Source organism: Nuphar pumila, chromosome 15 (genome assembly GCF_984573655.1).
Source record: "Nuphar pumila chromosome 15, dmNupPumi1.hap1.1, whole genome shotgun sequence".
Lineage (NCBI taxonomy): Eukaryota > Viridiplantae > Streptophyta > Magnoliopsida > Nymphaeales > Nymphaeaceae > Nuphar > Nuphar pumila.
In genome coordinates, this window is record NC_143263.1 from 71,716,017 (window position 1) to 71,733,581 (window position 17,565).

The 17,565-nt window shown below is 36.2% G+C and overlaps 1 protein-coding gene across 1 annotated transcript in view; it reads right to left on the minus strand.

Annotated features, from left to right (window-relative positions):
* The window catches only part of LOC149815565 (25.3 kDa vesicle transport protein SEC22-1-like), an 84,375-nt gene that overhangs the window by 65,731 nt on the left and 1,079 nt on the right, over positions 1 to 17,565 (minus strand). The window contains exon 2 of the mRNA XM_089989712.1: positions 9,893 to 10,171. Coding sequence (XP_089845838.1) covers positions 9,893 to 10,080 — 188 coding nt within the window. The 5' untranslated portion in view covers positions 10,081 to 10,171. The remainder of the gene's footprint in view (positions 1 to 9,892; positions 10,172 to 17,565) is intronic.

A 17,565-nucleotide genomic window follows, 5' to 3' on the forward strand; every position in this document is an offset into this window, starting at 1 on the left:
AACCGTTGATTTTAGACCGTTGTCAATCCTATCTATTAAAAAAAATGACAGAAGAGTGTGTTTATAGGTTTTCAACCATGGAGATCACATCCATACGGTCAAATTTGCTGAAAACATCTCTAAATGTAATTTTTGAAGGTGAGGACAGGTGGGGCTATATATATATATATATATAACTATTTGCTACAGTTGTGTGTACATTCAATCTAGTATAAAACACCATTTTTTTCACTTTTTTTGCAATATGTTTATGGATCTAACCTTATAGATGTGATCGACATAGTTTGTAGAAAACTGGTTGGGATGTACGTGCATCCTCATGTGTGTGTGTGTGTGTGTGTGTGAGAGAGAGAGAGAGAGAGAGAATCATCCACTTGTTGAAAAAAGAATAAAATTGAGTACGACTGTCAATGCAAAATCTAGTTCAAGAATAGACCCATACACATTAAATTAGTAAGAATAAATACACTATGTTTGTTAAGAAAATCTTATAAATATACATAAGGCAATCAGACAATGTAATTGAACATATAGAAATGGAAAACATGATATCAGAAAAAACGCTGCAATGAGGTTGTGACAGTTCAAAAGAGATGGTATTATGTGTAATGAAAAGAGGCGGAAGCACCAATAGAGCAAAAGGCACTCTTAAAGAGTGACCACAAGAGTCAAGAACACAAGCACAAAAAGTGCACACACAAAACTCTCAAAAGTGAAAATGACTTAAAGTCATAAGTTGGATATTATTGAAGAAAGAAAGAGAAGGGTGAAAAACCCATACATTTACAAGGGGGAGCCTCCCCTTTATATAGAGGAGGAGAGCATAAAGGAGGACCATAAAGGGGGCTCCCTTCTAGTCGTTGGGAGCCCCAACGGTCATAAATATGACTGTTGGGGCCCCAACGACTAGATAGGTGGGGCCCCTTATAGTCCTAAAAGACAAAAACTGAAAAAGGAAAAAGAAAAAAGGGGAAAAAGAAAAAAGGTAAAAAGAAAATGTACAGGTGGAATTACCAAAACACCCCTATCGGGTTTTTGGTTTATACAAAACAGAAAAAACTATATTATGTATATATATATACGTATATATACTTATATATATACGAATGTATATATATAAGTATATGTATATATATATTTATATATACATAATTTAACATGCCCCCTCAAACTTTACGGGGAGAAGACCGAAAGTTTGCCAAGAAGAAACATGAATCGTGGAGTTGGGAGCGCCTTGGTGAAGAAGTCAGTCAGTTGATACTCTGAAGTGACATATGGCAATGTGATGGTTCCTTTGAGATATTCGTCTCGAACATAATGGCAATCCATTTCGATATGCTTGGTCCGCTCATGAAAGGTGTGATTGCTGGCAATGTATATCGCACTTTTGTTATCACAACAGAGCTTGGTGGGAGTGGAAATGAGAACACCCATGTCACCAAGAAGACTTCTGAGCCACACAATTTCCATGGTTGTCATCGCCATAGCCCGATATTCAGCTTCAGTAGATGATAATGAGACCTTCTGCTGCTTCTTGCATCTCCACGAGATGAGAGATTCACCTAAAAAATGCAAAGACCCGTAATTGAGATACGATCATTGGGATTTCCTCCCCAGTCAGCATCAGTAAAAGCAGTCAATTCAAGAGATGAGGAAGAGGATAAGAAGAGTCCCTTGGAGATGGTATGTTTGATATATCGCACAATTCCCATTACGGCCACCATATGAACCGAAGTAGGTGCATGCTGAAACTGGCTCGCTGCATGAACCGCATGAGCTATGTTTGGACATGTGATGGATAAATAGGTGAGGGATCCAATTAATTGATGGTAGGGGGTTGGATCTTCAAGGAGAACACCATCTTCAAGTCTTAGTTTCGAATTGATAACTTCGGGAGTCTCAACTTTCTTTTCATCGGATATTCCTGATTTGGTACAAATTTCTGCAGCTAATTTCATTTGAGATATGATGTATCCACGCGCGGAATAAGCTACTTCAATTCCTAAAAAATATCTCAAAAAACCAAGATCAGACATATCAAAAGTATCTTTTAACACAGACTTAACATCATTCACTCCCTTTTTGTCATTCCCAGTGATGATCATATCATCAACATACAGCATAAGCATAATAATGGAGTCACCTGTCCTTTTAACAAAAAGAGCAGTGTCAGTATAGCAAGAAGAAAAACCTAAATTGATTAGTACATTACTAAACATGTCATACCAAGCTTTAGGAGCTTGCTTAAGTCCATATAAGGCCTTTTTTAATTTCAAAATTTTTCCATCTAAATTCATACCTAAAGGCGGTTCCATATAAACTTCTTCATTTAAATTATCATTCAAAAAGGCATTTTTGACATCAAGTTGAAGGATTGGCCATTTTTTAACAGAGGCTATAGCAATAAGGGCTCGAACACTAGTCATTCGAGCAACTGGGGCAAAAGTTTCATCATAATCTACCCCATACTCTTGGGCATATCCCTTGGCTACCAACCTAGCCATATCTTTCTAGTGAACCATCACTCTTAGTTTTTACCTTAAAAACCCATCTACATCCAATGGGTTTTTTGCCATTGGGAGGATCAATGATTTCTCAAGTTTGCGCCTTTTTAAGGGCATTAAGTTCAAGTTCCATAGCTTCATTCCAATGAACATATTGTTTAGCATCATTGTAATGAGATGGTTCATGATAGGAGTGAAGAGCAAGTAGGCATGCTCGAAAATTAGGAGAAAAAGAGTCATAAGAAACAAATCTATTTGGTATTTTGGGAATACGATTTGATCTTCTTTGAGAGGTCTCTTCGATCAACTCACTTTGAGAGAATTTTTCAAGGGCACAAGGGGGATTTCTTTCATTTCTTCTAGAGTAGACTTGCATTTGTCTTGAAACATTTTCTTCTAAGTTTTGATCATTATTTGGATGTTCAAAAAAATCTTCATTAAGAGGTTCACTAGGATCAACATGATCATCTATGATGTTTTCTTGAGGTAACAAGTCAAATAAGAAGGAATAGTCAATATTTTCATTTGGTTGGTGCGAAAAACCATTTTCTTCTTCGAGGAATGTGACATCTTTTGAGATATAAAGTTTGTTCTTAAGCATATCAAAACATTGATATCCTTTTTGTTTTTTGCCATATCCTAAGAAAATACATTCAATAGCCCTAGAAGAAAGTTTATCATTTTTGCGAGTTAGAACAAAGCATTTACATCCAAAAATTCTTAATCTTTTATAATCGGGAGACATATTGTAAAGTTTTTCAAATGGAGAAAGATTTTTCAAAGAGGATGAAGGGGTTCTATTGATAAGATATGTTGAGGTTAGAACCGCTTCGGCCCAAAAGGATTTTGGGATATTTTTTGAAATCAATAACGTTCTTGTAGTTTCTATTATGTGCCTATGCTTTCTTTCCGCAAGACCATTTTGTTGCGGAGTGTTAGGACAAGAACGTTGATGACAAATTCCATTTTATTTTAAATAGCTTTGAAAATCATTAAACATATATTCTCCTCCCGAATCGGATCTAAGAATAGATAAATTTCCCAAAAATTGATTTTTAACCATTGCATGAAATTCTTTAAAGAAGGAGAAGACTTCGGATTTGCGACTTAGGAAGTATATCCACGTAAATCGAGTGAAGTCATCAATAAAGACCACATAATACGAAAAACCTCCTTTAGACAAAATAGGGGAGGGTCCCCACACATCGGAATGAACAAGCTCAAATGGCCGAGTGGTAAAGTAACTTCTTTGAGGAAATGGAGTAGCTTTAGATTTCCCAAAAATGCAATCTTTACAAGTCATGTGATTGTCTTTACAAGTATTGTTCAAAAATGGAAAAAGAGACATTTTTACAAAATTTGGATGACCAAGTCTCCCATGCCAAATTCCAATACTTTTGTCTTTTACAAGATTGCAAGATGACTTAGATGGAAGCGTCAAAAAGTCCACAAAATAGAGATCACCCCTTCTATGGCCTTGCCCAATCAGCTTCCCTGATTGGAGATCCTGCACGGTGCAATCTTTAGGTGAGAAAGAGACTTGGCATCCATGATCGGTGATTTAAGAAACGGAAAAAAGATTTAAATTAATTTTTGGAATGATTCTTACTTTAGGAACAAAAAAGTTTTGAGAATTTTCGAAGTCAAGTGTTCCAATACTTTCAATTTTCAATGATGTTCCATCGGCCATTGAAACATAGGACATGGGTTCGAAAAAAATATTTGAAATAGAGTTTTTATGATATGTCATATGAAAAGAAGCACCGGAGTCTAGTATCCACATACCTGGAGGTGATGAAGAGTAGGCGATGGCGGCTCCGGATGTTGAAGGAGAAGTCTTGAGAAGATGTTGGAGAACTTCGGATATGTGATTTAGAGTTTCTTTGATATCTCCCTCTTTAGTACCTTCTTCCTTCTTTGGAGAATTTTCTCCAACCGCGGCTACCTTTCCTTTAAGTTTTGGACAAACCGGTCTAATGTGTCCCGGTTCATTACAATAATGGCATATTATTCCCTTTCTAGGCCCATTACTATTTTTGTTAAAATGGGGAGGTCTATATGCTTTCACATTCGATCTGGGCCTAGTAACGGCCAAAACTTCATCACTCTTAATGCTCAAGCCAAGTCGAGTTTCTTCTTAACATATCTCGGCAAGGGCATCTTCAATAGGTAGGGCTTTGCTTCTATGAAGAAAAGATGCCCTAACTTGTTCAAATTCCGGGCGAAGACCATGAAGAAATTGAAAAAAGTGCTCATTTTCAATTTGTTCCCTTCTTAACTCAATATCTTGTGGATCTACCCATTTAGGCTCAAGAAGGGCAAGTTCATCCCAAAGAGGGGTTAGAGAGCTAAAATAGTCCCAGACACTCATATCCATTTGTTTGGTGGAACGGATTTTTTCTTAACAAAAAAATTGTCGAGCAAGATCATTTTGGGTATACATACCCTTAAGGAAAAACCAAGCCTCATTGGCCCTTCTAAATTTGACAATATTAGCACAATTTTTAAGATCAACATTGTTCATAAACCATGCTAAAATTTTAGCATGGTTACTTTCTCAATCCTCAACTTTGGATTGATGGTCATTGATAGCTTTGATGCGCTCATCGCCATCTAAAGCCTTTTCAATCTCATTTTCGATTTTAGTGAGAACAAGAGAGGGTTCGGGAGTAGTTCCCATAACAAAACCCCAAAGTTTCTTACCTCTTAGATGATTTTCCATAGCGGAGGCCCACATGAGATAGTTGGACCCATTTAGCTTAAAAGAAAGCTCCACTTTAGAGTCACGTTCCATCGACACCAAATATGCTTCCTTTCTTCAAAACTTTGAGAGGCACGCGTTCCAAGATAGCAAAAGAGAAGCCCAATCACCAACCGAGCTCTGATACCATGTAATGAAAAGAGGCGGAAGCACCAATAGAGCAAAAGGCACTCTTAAAGAGTGACCACAAGAGTCAAGAACACAAGCACAAAAAGTGCACACACAAAACTCTCAAAAGTGAAAATGACTTAAAGTCATAAGTTGGATATTATTGAAGAAAGAAAAAGAAGGGTGAAAAACCCATACATTTACAAGGGGGAGCCTCCCCTTTATATAGAAGAGGAGAGCATAAAGGAGGACCATAAAGGGGGCTCCCTTCTAGTCGTTGGGAGCCCCAACGGTCATAAATATGACTGTTGGGGCCCCAACGACTAGATAGGTGGGGCCCCTTATAGTCCTAAAAGACAAAAACTGAAAAAGGAAAAAGAAAAAAGGGGAAAAAGAAAGAAAAAAGAAAAAAGGTAAAAAGAAAATGTACAGGTGGAATTACCAAAACACCCCTATCGGGTTTTTGGTTTATACAAAACAGAAAAAACTATATTATGTATATATATATATACGTATATATACTTATATATATACGAATGTATATATATAAGTATATGTATATATATATTTATATATACATAATTTAACATTATGAAGTGTCACATTTTCTTTAGGACTTCACCTTTTTTCTAACTTGGAAAGTCCATATGCATTGGGCAGCTGAGTGGGCTTGACTCTATATTAGATTTACCTTGAATGATGCCACCTTTAACCATGTTTTTCTTTCAAGCAAGGCCCCTCCAACCAAGGCCTTGTATGGTTGGACATTGGACCCATTCCTCCATTATAATAAAATATAAAAAATATTATAAAAATGCCAGGTTAAACGGTTGATTTGCGAGTTATAGATGGTTTTGATCAAGGTGGATTGCCAAAGTTTTTTGAAAAAATAAAAAAAAGGTTAGAAACTAAAACACTGTAAAATGTGAAAAATCTTCTTTCTGAACATGCTAATAAATTCATTGAAATGCAAATACCATGATGTTCTTGATGTTTAAGCGGGTGTTAAAATTTCCCACAAGGGCTCTTCACATGGCTAGTTTGATCGACTTTAAGAGCTTCAAGCAGGACATTATCATCCCTTGCTGCAAGGCTGAAGCAGCAGTCTTCTTGGTGGAAGAGGGGGGCAGTGTTTAGGTTTCACCTCGTCGGGTATGGTGACCGTGGCTTGGCAGTACTTTCCAATATGGCAGGTCTCCCAACTTGATGGTAGTTTTCATGTATAATACAACAAACAACAACAACTACGCCTTCATCCCAAAACAATTGGGGTCGGCGATATGAACCAAAAAAGAAAATCATTCTGGGTCTTCCACATGAATCCTTTTCCTCCAATCATTTCTATTCAATGTCATGTCCTCGGTGAGGTTCAAAGCATTCATATCCTTTCCTATCATCTCCATCCAAGTCTTCTTAGGCCTACCCCGACCTCTTTTAACTAATATATTTTCTCATTTCTCCATCCTTCTAACTGGAGCATCATTAGGCCTTCACCGAATATGTCCAAACCACCGTAAACGATTCTCTCTCATCTTATTTTCAATGGATGCAACGCCTACCTTCTTACGTATCTCCTCGTTTCGAATCTTATCTTTTATTGTATTTCCACACATCCATCTAAGCATACGCATCTCAGCTACACTCATTTTTTTGAATATGATGTCTCTTGGCAGCCCAACATTCCGTACCATATAGTAAAGCGGGCCTAATTGTCGTCCTATAAAACTTTCCCTTCAACCGCAATGGCATTCTACGATCGCACAACACTCCAGTTGCACTTTTTCATTTCATCCACCCAATCTTTATCCTATGATTTACATCTCTATCAATTTCTCCATACTTTTGAATGATAGATCCCAAATATTTGAAACAGTCATCCACCGGTATTTCTTGCTCACCAAGCTTCACTACACTCCCATCACTACTTCATTGCTTACTAAACCGACATTCCATATATTCTGTCTTACTCTTACTCAACTTAAAACCTTTCGCTTCCCATGTCTGTCTCCATAATTCTAACTTAGCATTAACCCCAGCTCTAGACTCATCAATCAAAACAATATCATCAGCAAACAACATACACCACGACACATTTTCTTGAATTGATCTCGTAAGTTCATCCATCACTATAGCAAATCCTTGATGTAACCCAACCGTTATAGGAAAATTGGTTGTCACCCCTCCACAAGTGCGGACATTGGTTACTACTCCTTCGTACATATCTTTAATTATACTAATGTACTTGAGAGAAACACATTTCTTCATCATTGTCCACCAGAGAACATCCCTAGGTACTCTATCGTATGCCTTCTCCAAATCAATAAAAACCATATGCAAATCTTTGTTCATCTCTTTATATCTCTCAATAAGTTGTCTAAGAATATGTATAGCTTCCATAGTTGATCTTCCAGGCATAAAACCAAATTGATTCTCCGATATCATGACAACCTTCCTCAACCTATACTCAATCACCATCTCCCAAAGTTTCATAGTATGACTCATGAGTAGTGATGGGAGTGTAATAAAAAGAAAAAAAGAAAAATATTGGGCATTAAAAATAGGTATATGCAAATGAGTCAAAACTCAGTTATGGATCCAAATATGTTATGGATCTGAAAAATTAACACAATAAATCGAGTAGGTTTGGAATAAATAGGGTCAGGCATAACTTGATCCGGGTCAAATGAATTTGCTCTGATCTAGGTTGAGGCCAAGTTTAACCTGACCCGCTCTACATGTGCATTCGGATCAATTGAAACAGTATGTTGGACCCAATCATTCTCAAAGATCCATCACAAATGAGACAACATGTAAAAAGTTGGATATACTAAATACAACATACCTGACCCACTTAGAGAGAGAGAGAGATGTGGCGAGTGTTTGTCAAAATTGTTACCTTTTATAAATCCAACGGCTCCCTTCTTAGGAAGCCATACTTGGAAAACATAAAAACAAATGGGCAAAACTTGTCTTCTTTTGTAAACCCATCAGCCTCCTCCTCCTCCCATTCAGGAAAACAACACCGTAAACTATAAAACTCACAAAAGAACATAGCATAAATAGATAGGTTTTGAATAATATATTTGCAACATTTAAGGAGGTTTTTTAAGGGCTTAAAAATCAATGGCCAAAAAAGTGCCAAACTTTGATGAATCAAAAAATTATTTTTACGTAGAACAAATATAATCCAAAGTATGTTTTCTAGCAAACAAAACATGTTGAACACATCTATAAGGACAAATTGAGTAGATACAACTTGCAACTATGATTTTCCAACTAGATTCTACATACCGTAGACGGCAGCAAATATTTATTTTATATATATATATATATATATATATATATATATATATATATATATATCATAGTCACAAATATCAGTATCGGCTATATCTCGGCGAGGCTATTTCTCGCAATATTATAGGTTTGGTGATAAATCTCGAGGCTTAAAAATTATTAAAAATAAGTAAGAAAATATCATGTTTAGACAAAAAATACATAAATAATAAAATAAATAAGTAAAAATTGTAAAATAAAGAAGAAAAACATATTTAAAATATAATAAATAAATAAAAACAGTAAAACTAATTGATAATATCATGAGAATATCGCGATATTCTTGTGATCATATCATGATATTATCAAATTGGCAATATTTTCAAAATATCAAGATATTTTACCTATATTATTGTTAGCTAAATTTACAACGATAATATTGTGATATTTTAAAAATATCACAAATATCTATGACTATGATATATATATATGTAGAGAGAGAGAGAAATTGTAATACCATAGACAGCAGCAAATATTTATCCTCTCTCTCTCCCTCTATGTATATATAGAGAGACACACACACAATGAAAAGATAAAAAGCAATAAAGCAAAGGTTCTATTTCACAGAGCACTAACAACAACATTAATGTACTATGACTCGCAAGTTTCCATGAGAACAATTGAGAACCAGAAGTAAAACACAAACTATTTCATTTAATAGGAAAGATGGCCGGCATTGGATCTACTTTTCCTTTTTTGATCCCAACAATGCCTTCTGAGTTTTGATGCTTCTGATTGTCTGATTCGGAGTAATAGCTACCACAATAATTTAAAATTTCTGTTCTTTAAAACTATAACAAAAAATGATACCAGGGATGCCTAACATGATATTTGCAATTTATTACCATTTATAATGTATCCAGTGTTTTCCCCCTCTTACCATGTTTCACGTTCCTTTTTTTTTTGGTACTTAACATCTTTCAATTCCATTTTTCCTCATTTCCAAATATGAGACACTTAAAATACTTTAGTACTTCAAATGCTCTGGCCTACAAACTCTGATCACTTCATCTATATCTGACACACTGTTTTAGGCTTTAGCATATCTCAACACAGATACAGTACTTCCACACATGACAGGTTGTGTACAATGATTAATAGAAATCCACCAGGGGGAAAAGTAAAGTAGAGGACAACAAAAGAGGCTGTGCAATATCTATAGAAAAGAAAATCAAAAGGATACTGGAAAATGTAAGGACCGGTCTCAAATGACAGCCGTGAAGGATCATGCTGGCTATTTGATAGGTTCTTGAACAAAGATTTGGCCTGCTGCTTATAAAGTTCCACATTATTCACATTACGGCTATCATCCAATCCCTCAGCCAGTGGTAGGCCATCAGTAACACGAGCTATCATTGTCAGCTTGACCATCTTTGATTTGCAGTCTCAACACCCAGCAATAACTGATGGAATGGGGCACCTCCAGAGTTGATAAGGTAGAAAAACTACTGCAAACACTTATCTGGCAATGAGCCACAGGAAAGCAACACGCACTTAGAGATCAGACTAGGGCAATAAAATAAAAAAGATACCTCAAATGATAACTGAACCTTAAACTCATGAACTATTTCCCTCTTATAGAACCTCACTATCTTATAATGACCACCATAAATCTACATCCAATTAACTTTTACCATGCACCTAGGAGAAAGTAACTGGAATTCAACTAGTATGACAGGAACTTTGTCCAAAGCCAAACTAAAACTGGAAAATATGATGGAGAAAAAAAGCCTCAGAAGTTGAAGAAAGATACTGAACATGTCAAGGACAAGACTAAATCCAAATCCAGATAACAGCAATGCCAAAAATCGATTAGCATAAAACCACTTGGTGGTAAATCCAAATGGTGATGAAAGGTAATAATAAATGACTGCTGCAAAATATGCATCTCCATGACCAATTGGATTAAGGCCCATTAGAACTAAAAAAATAAGACAGTAGTAATAGACAAAGTAACAGGAGTAATAGTAGACTAAAGCAGTTCCATGAAAGTATGCAGCCCTCATAAGTATATTCTAAAATGCTCTTCCTCAAAAAATAAATAATTAATTAAATAAATCCTCCATAAGGACCATAACCATGGGATTAGACCTCTTGTTTTCCTTTTTTGTTCAAAAAAAAAACTAGGAAGAAGAAATGTCGCTTTGGTAAAAAAAAAATTTATAAGAATTGTTTCCAAAACCTTTTTGTTTTAACTTTCAATTATTTATATGTTAAGCTAACATTGCTGCAAAAGATACTTGTTCTAAATTCTAATTAATACAGGGGTCAAACCAGTCACAATATGCTGCTAGCTATCTTTCCTCACAATTCTTTTATTTTTCTAGTTTCATGTTTAACAGTTGCAACAGGAAACAAGGTCCTTTACCCATCCATGTGTAATGAAATAAGCGGAAGAAACCAAGAATGCTAAAGCATTCACTATGTCCCACACGGACAAATGCAACAAGCACAAGAGAGAAAATCCACTAAGGGATATACAAAGGGCCTTATAAAAAGGCTACACACATGAAAAATAATATCACTATTATTGAAGAGGAGCTCTTAAGAGCAATACTCCATACATGGGGGGTTCCCCCTATTTATAAGAAAAGGAGACCAAAGGGGCTTCCAATAGAGTCGTTGGGAGCCCCCAACGGTCACATATGTGACCGTTGGGGGCCCCAACGACTCCATTGTGGGGCCCCTTTTCGGTATCCAAAAAATACAAAAATAAAAATAAAAAGAAAAATAAAAAATGGTGAAATAAAAGAAACAAAATAAGTACCCCTATGGGGTACTTTGTGAAATGACCATAATACCCCTATCGGGTATTATGGTATTATTACATATGTTTTAACACCCCCCCTCAAACTTTACGGGGGAATGACCGAAAGTTTGCCAAGGAGGAACAAGAAGCGAGGAGCAGGCAGGGCTTTGGTGAAGAAATCAGCAAGTTGATATTCTGAAGTGACATATGGCAGTGTTACTGTCCCACGAAGATATTCATCACGTACATAATGACAGTCCATTTCAATATGTTTCGTCCTCTCATGGAAAGTGTGGTTGCTGGCAATGTAGATGGCACTTTTGTTATCGCAACAAAGCTTCGAAGCCCCGGTAATTTCAACTCCCATATCTTGAAGAAGACTTCGAAGCCACACCAGCTCCATTGTAGTAGTTGTCATAGCCCTGTATTCTGCTTCAGTAGAAGACAATGAGACTTTCTGCTGTTTCTTGCACCTCCAAGCAATTAGCGAATCTCCTAGGAACACACAAAAGCCAGTAGTTGAGATTCGATCATTTGGGTTTCCTCCCAGTCAGCATCAGTATAAGCTAGTAAATCTAAGGAAGAGAGTGAGGATAGGAATAGCCCTTTAGTCAAAGTATTTTTAATATATCGAATGATCCGGAGCACAGCACTCATATGCACAGATGTAGGAGCATGCTGAAATTGGCTTGTAGAGTGCACAGCATGAGCAATATCGGGCCTGGTGATAGTCAGATAGGTGAGGGAGCCTATGAGTTGCCTGTAGGGCGTAAGATCATCCAGCAGAACTCCATCCTCCAGTCGTAGTTTAGCATTGATAACCTCGGGAGTTTTCACCTTTTTATCATCTGAAATCCCAGATTTGGAACATATGTCTGCAGCAAGCTTCATCTGTGACAATATATACCCTCGAGGAGAGTATGCAACTTCTATACCAAGAAAGTACCTGAGAAAACCCAGATCAGACATATCAAAATTATGTTTTAACATATTTTTAACTTTAAGAATACCGCTTTCATCATTGCCAGTGATGATCATATCATCAACATAAAGCAGAAGGATGATGATACTATTACCTGCATGTTTAACAAAAAGAGCAGTGTCAGTATAACAGGAGCGAAATCCCAATTGTAACATGATAGCACTAAATCTATCATACCAAGCCTTAGGGGCTTGTTTAAGACCATATAAGGCTTTTAATAACCGAAGGGTTTGACCTTGGTTAACACTGATTCCCGGCGGAGGGTCCATATATACTTCTTCATTCAACTGACCATTAAGAAAGGCATTTTTAACATCTAATTGGAATATAGGCCATTTCTTAGATGATGCTACCGCAATTAAAGTTCTAACGCTTGTCATGCGAGCCACGGGAGCAAAAGTTTCCTCATAATCGATGTCATATTCTTGTGAGTATCCCTTAGCAACTAATCTAGCTTTATAACGCTCTAGGGATCCATCACTTTTTGTTTTGACTTTGTAGACCCATCGACATCCTATAGCTTTCTTATTTGGAGGAAGGTGAACTATTTCCCAAGTTTTAGCTTTATTTAAAGCATCTAGTTCAACTTTCATTGCTTCAACCCAATGAGGTATACTTTTTGCTTGATTATAATGGGAGGGTTCATAGTAAGAATGCAAGGCTATTAGACAAGCTCTATATTTAGGTGAAAGAGTTTCATATGAGACAAACCTATTAGGTGGAATTGATTCTCTAGAAGAACGCCTAAGGGAGGTTTCTTCTAGGGGTTCATTAAGCCGCAAGAATTTTTCTAAAGCACTAATAGGTTGGGCTTCCTCACGCCGAGTGTATACTTGGAGATTGTCACCATTAGTTGGTGATACATCATTATCATGAGAATCATGAGTATTTTCTAAAATTTCCGGATGACTCAAAGAGTCATCATTTGAATCTTCTAAAAGATCATTGATAAACATATAATCAATTTCATTTGATTTTTCCAATATGTCAAATCCATTTTCATCTTCTAAAAAGGTTACATCTTTGGAGACAAATAACTTATTGTTTTTATGATCAAAGCATCTATAGCCTTTTTGATTTTCACCATATCCTAAAAATACACATTCTATTGCTTTAGGTGACAATTTATCTCTTTTATGTAAAAGAACAAAGCATTTACACCCAAAAATCCGAAGACGATTGTAGTCGGGTGTCATATTAAAAAGTTTTTCATAAGGAGAGATATTATTCAATTTTGAAGATAGCATCCTATTGATTAAATAGGTGGAGGTTAACACGGCTTCGGCCCAAAAATTTTTAGGAATATTTTTAGAAATGAGTAAGGATCTAGTGGTTTCCAAAATATGCCTATATTTTCTTTCCGCTAGACCGTTTTGTTGAGGAGTTCTTGGGCAAGATTTTTGATGACAAATGCCATGTTGTTTTAGATATGATTGAAAATCATTCGATAAGTACTCTCCACCCGAATCGGATCTAAGAATGGATATTTGACTTTGAAATTGATTTTGAATTTTTGCATGAAATTCTTTAAAGAATTTAAAAACTTCCGATTTGAAGTTAAGAAAATAAATCCATACATATCTAGTATAATCATCAATAAAAGTAACATAATATGAATAACCACCTTTAGATAAAACCGGAGATGGCCCCCAAACATCGGAATGCACCAATTCAAAAGGTCTTGTTGTCACAAAGGATCTAATAGGAAAAGGAGTAGACTTCATTTTGCCAAAAATGCAATCTTTGCAATTGATATCTTTTTCTTTACAAAACTTGTGTCCAAAAGGAAAAAGATACATTTTAGAGTAACTTGGATGTCCAAGCCTTTTATGCCAAGTTTCAATATTTTTGTCTTGGACATAAGTACAAAATGAGGTATTTGGAAGCATTAAATTATCCATAAAATAAAGGTCTCCCTTCCTATGGCCTTGCCCAATCCGCTTCCCGGACCGGAGATCCTGCACAAAGCACCCTTGGGATGAGAAAGATATTTCACATCCATGGTCGGCTATTTGAGAAACGGAAAATAGGTTAAGATTTAACTTTGGAACTATTCTAACTTTTGGAACAAGGAAATTTTGAACATTTTTAGAATCAAGAGTTCCAACACCATTTATTTTGAAAAAAGTTCCATCGGCCGTAGAGACACAAGACATTTTTGAATTGGTGTGCACATTGGTTAATGCATTTTCATGAGGGGTCATGTGAAAAGAAGCTCCGGAATCTAAAATCCAAGAGTACGTACCGGGAGGTGATGATGAGGCAATGGTGGCACCGGAGGTGGAAGAGGTGACCTTTAAAATTTGTTGAAGAGCCAAGGAGATTTGTCCAAGAGTATCTTTGAGATCCCCGTTCTTGCCGTCATCTTCTTTGGTGGTGGATTCTTCAACAGAAGCCACCTTTGGCTTGAATGCTCCATTTAGCTTTGGGCAAACGGGATTAATATGTCCCGGCTCATAACAATGGTGACATATAATCATTTTTCTTCCACCACTCCCTTGCTTACCAAAATGAGGTGGTTTGTATGTTTTAACATGATTGCCGGGTTTAGATACGGCAAGAACTTCCTCTATGCTTTTACCCATGCTATGCCTAGTCTCTTCTTGAGTAATCTCGGCAATAGCTTCTTCTAAGGGAGGAAACGTGGATCTATGGAGAAGTGAGGATCTCACTTGTTCAAATTCGGGACGAAGCCCAAATAAAAATTGAAACAATCTATCTTGTTCCATTTGTTTTTGTCTTATAACCACATCCTCCATAGATACCCATTTAGGCTCTAAAAGAGCCAATTCATCCCACAAAGGATTTAGAGCACTATAGTAATCTTGTATGCTCATGTCTCCTTGTTTTGTGGTTCTTACTTTTTCTTGAAAGAAATAAGCTCTTGCAAGATCCTTTTGGGTAAACATACCCTTCATAAAAAACCAAACTTCATTTGCCCGGCGGAATTTGGCAATATTTGCACATACCTTAAGTTCGACATTATTCATAAACCACGCTAGGATTTTTGCATGGTTGCTCTCCCAATCTTCCATTTGATGATTATAATCTTCAATGGCCTTGAGACGAACATCGCCTTCAAGTGCTTTCTCTTGATCTCCTTCCATCTTTGTGAGCTTAAGTTGGGGTTCCGGAACGGTTCCCATTACATAACCCCAAAGCTTCTTGCCTTTGAGATTATTCTCCATTGCGGATGCCCACATCATGTAATTTTTTCCATTGAGTTTGAATGATAGATCGATCTTGACTTCCATTGCTACACAATGAAGATGTGAGAAAGAAAAGAAGTAGAGAGAGACAAGATTTTACCTTTAGTAGATCTTATGGCTCTGATACCATGTAATGAAATAAGCGGAAGAAACCAAGAATGCTAAAGCATTCACTATGTCCCACACGGACAAATGCAACAAGCACAAGAGAGAAAATCCACTAAGGGATATACAAAGGGCCTTATAAAAAGGCTACACACATGAAAAATAATATCACTATTATTGAAGAGGAGCTCTTAAGAGCAATACTCCATACATGGGGGGTTCCCCTTATTTATAAGAAAAGGAGACCAAAGGGGCTCCCAATAGAGTCGTTGGGAGCCCCCAACGGTCACATATGTGACCGTTGGGGGCCCCAACGACTCCATTGTGGGGCCCCTTTTCGGTATCCAAAAAATACAAAAATAAAAATAAAAAGAAAAATAAAAAATGGTGAAATAAAAGAAACAAAATAAGTACCCCTATGGGGTACTTTGTGAAATGACCATAATACCCCTATCGGGTATTATGGTATTATTACATATGTTTTAACACCATGCAAGGGAGATTTTCATAAGTATATTATAGGGATTAATAGTTAATGAAATCTCTCTCCTAAGTAAAACAATTTAAAGCCAACAAGAGCAAGGTATGCATTTTTATTTTCATTTTGGATTAAATAACAACAAAATAATCCAAGTTATAGCTTGTAATTCAACAAAATGAACATCAAATTGTTTTCTTTCACTTTATAATAATTTTTTTACCTTTTTTACATCGCAGATTGCCTGACATGCTTTTTTTCTAAAATCTTATTATTCTATGAAAAACATTGAAAGATAAAATGAGTGATTTCCTCACCTCCTCAGTTTTATACTGCCTTTTTATCTTGCATCTATTTAATTGTTTCTACATTACTTTCTGTATAGAAAAACAATTACAATAAGTCTTAATTTCAACTTAACACATTATTTTGCATTCTTTTTCACTGAGTTCAAAATATTTGTTAAACTTTTATAAAAATAGCATTGAACAGCCCATGAGGTCTCTGCCTCTCCAGTTAGGTGTGACCACACTTTGCCATCTGACATGGGATGACCACGGTTTGAAGCCTATAAGGGGCATCTCTTGCCGCAAAGTCAAAGCTGGGTGTACTCCCAGGTGGGTAGGGGGGGCTCAACAGTTTTAGTTCATCAAAACATTAAAAATAAACATATTATGGAAGAAAAGTAAGAATATAGTAAGTTCCATATAAAATTCTTCCTTCATAAACATCACTATAGTACATATATACATACATACATATATACACACATAAATGACCAGTTAAGTGAAAATGTTACTGTGTTTCTACTTTCTGCATAATTCATCAAATGGCATAATGAATGTAAATGAACAGATAAAGAGAAACAAAAAAAGCATCATAACCCTCCTTTCTTTCTTTTTCACAATATCAATGATACTATTAGACCATATCCCAAAAATGAGAACATCAATTTTTTCTTTTATCAATTTTCACTGCTCGAAAAAAAAATACTGAGTAATAGGACAACAAGGGCCAAGCATATGTGATTTACTACATTTCAACCAAATCACCAACTGACAAAAGCTGACAACTCATCAATGCTTGCAAAAGTTTCCCATGCGAGAAAAGGGACATTCCAACAGACCCTAGGGAAGAGTCGTATCAAGTCTTAGAACTATAAAATCTCAGAAGATACATGCAGCATATTTTTTGCAGAACTGACATCCAAATTACACAGAAACCAGCATCGTATTTCAAGCATTAGGAAAAAATATGTAATCCATAAGCATGAAAGTCAAATTCTGTGTAAAAGAGTATCATGTTTCATGAATTAGGAAAAATATGTAATGAA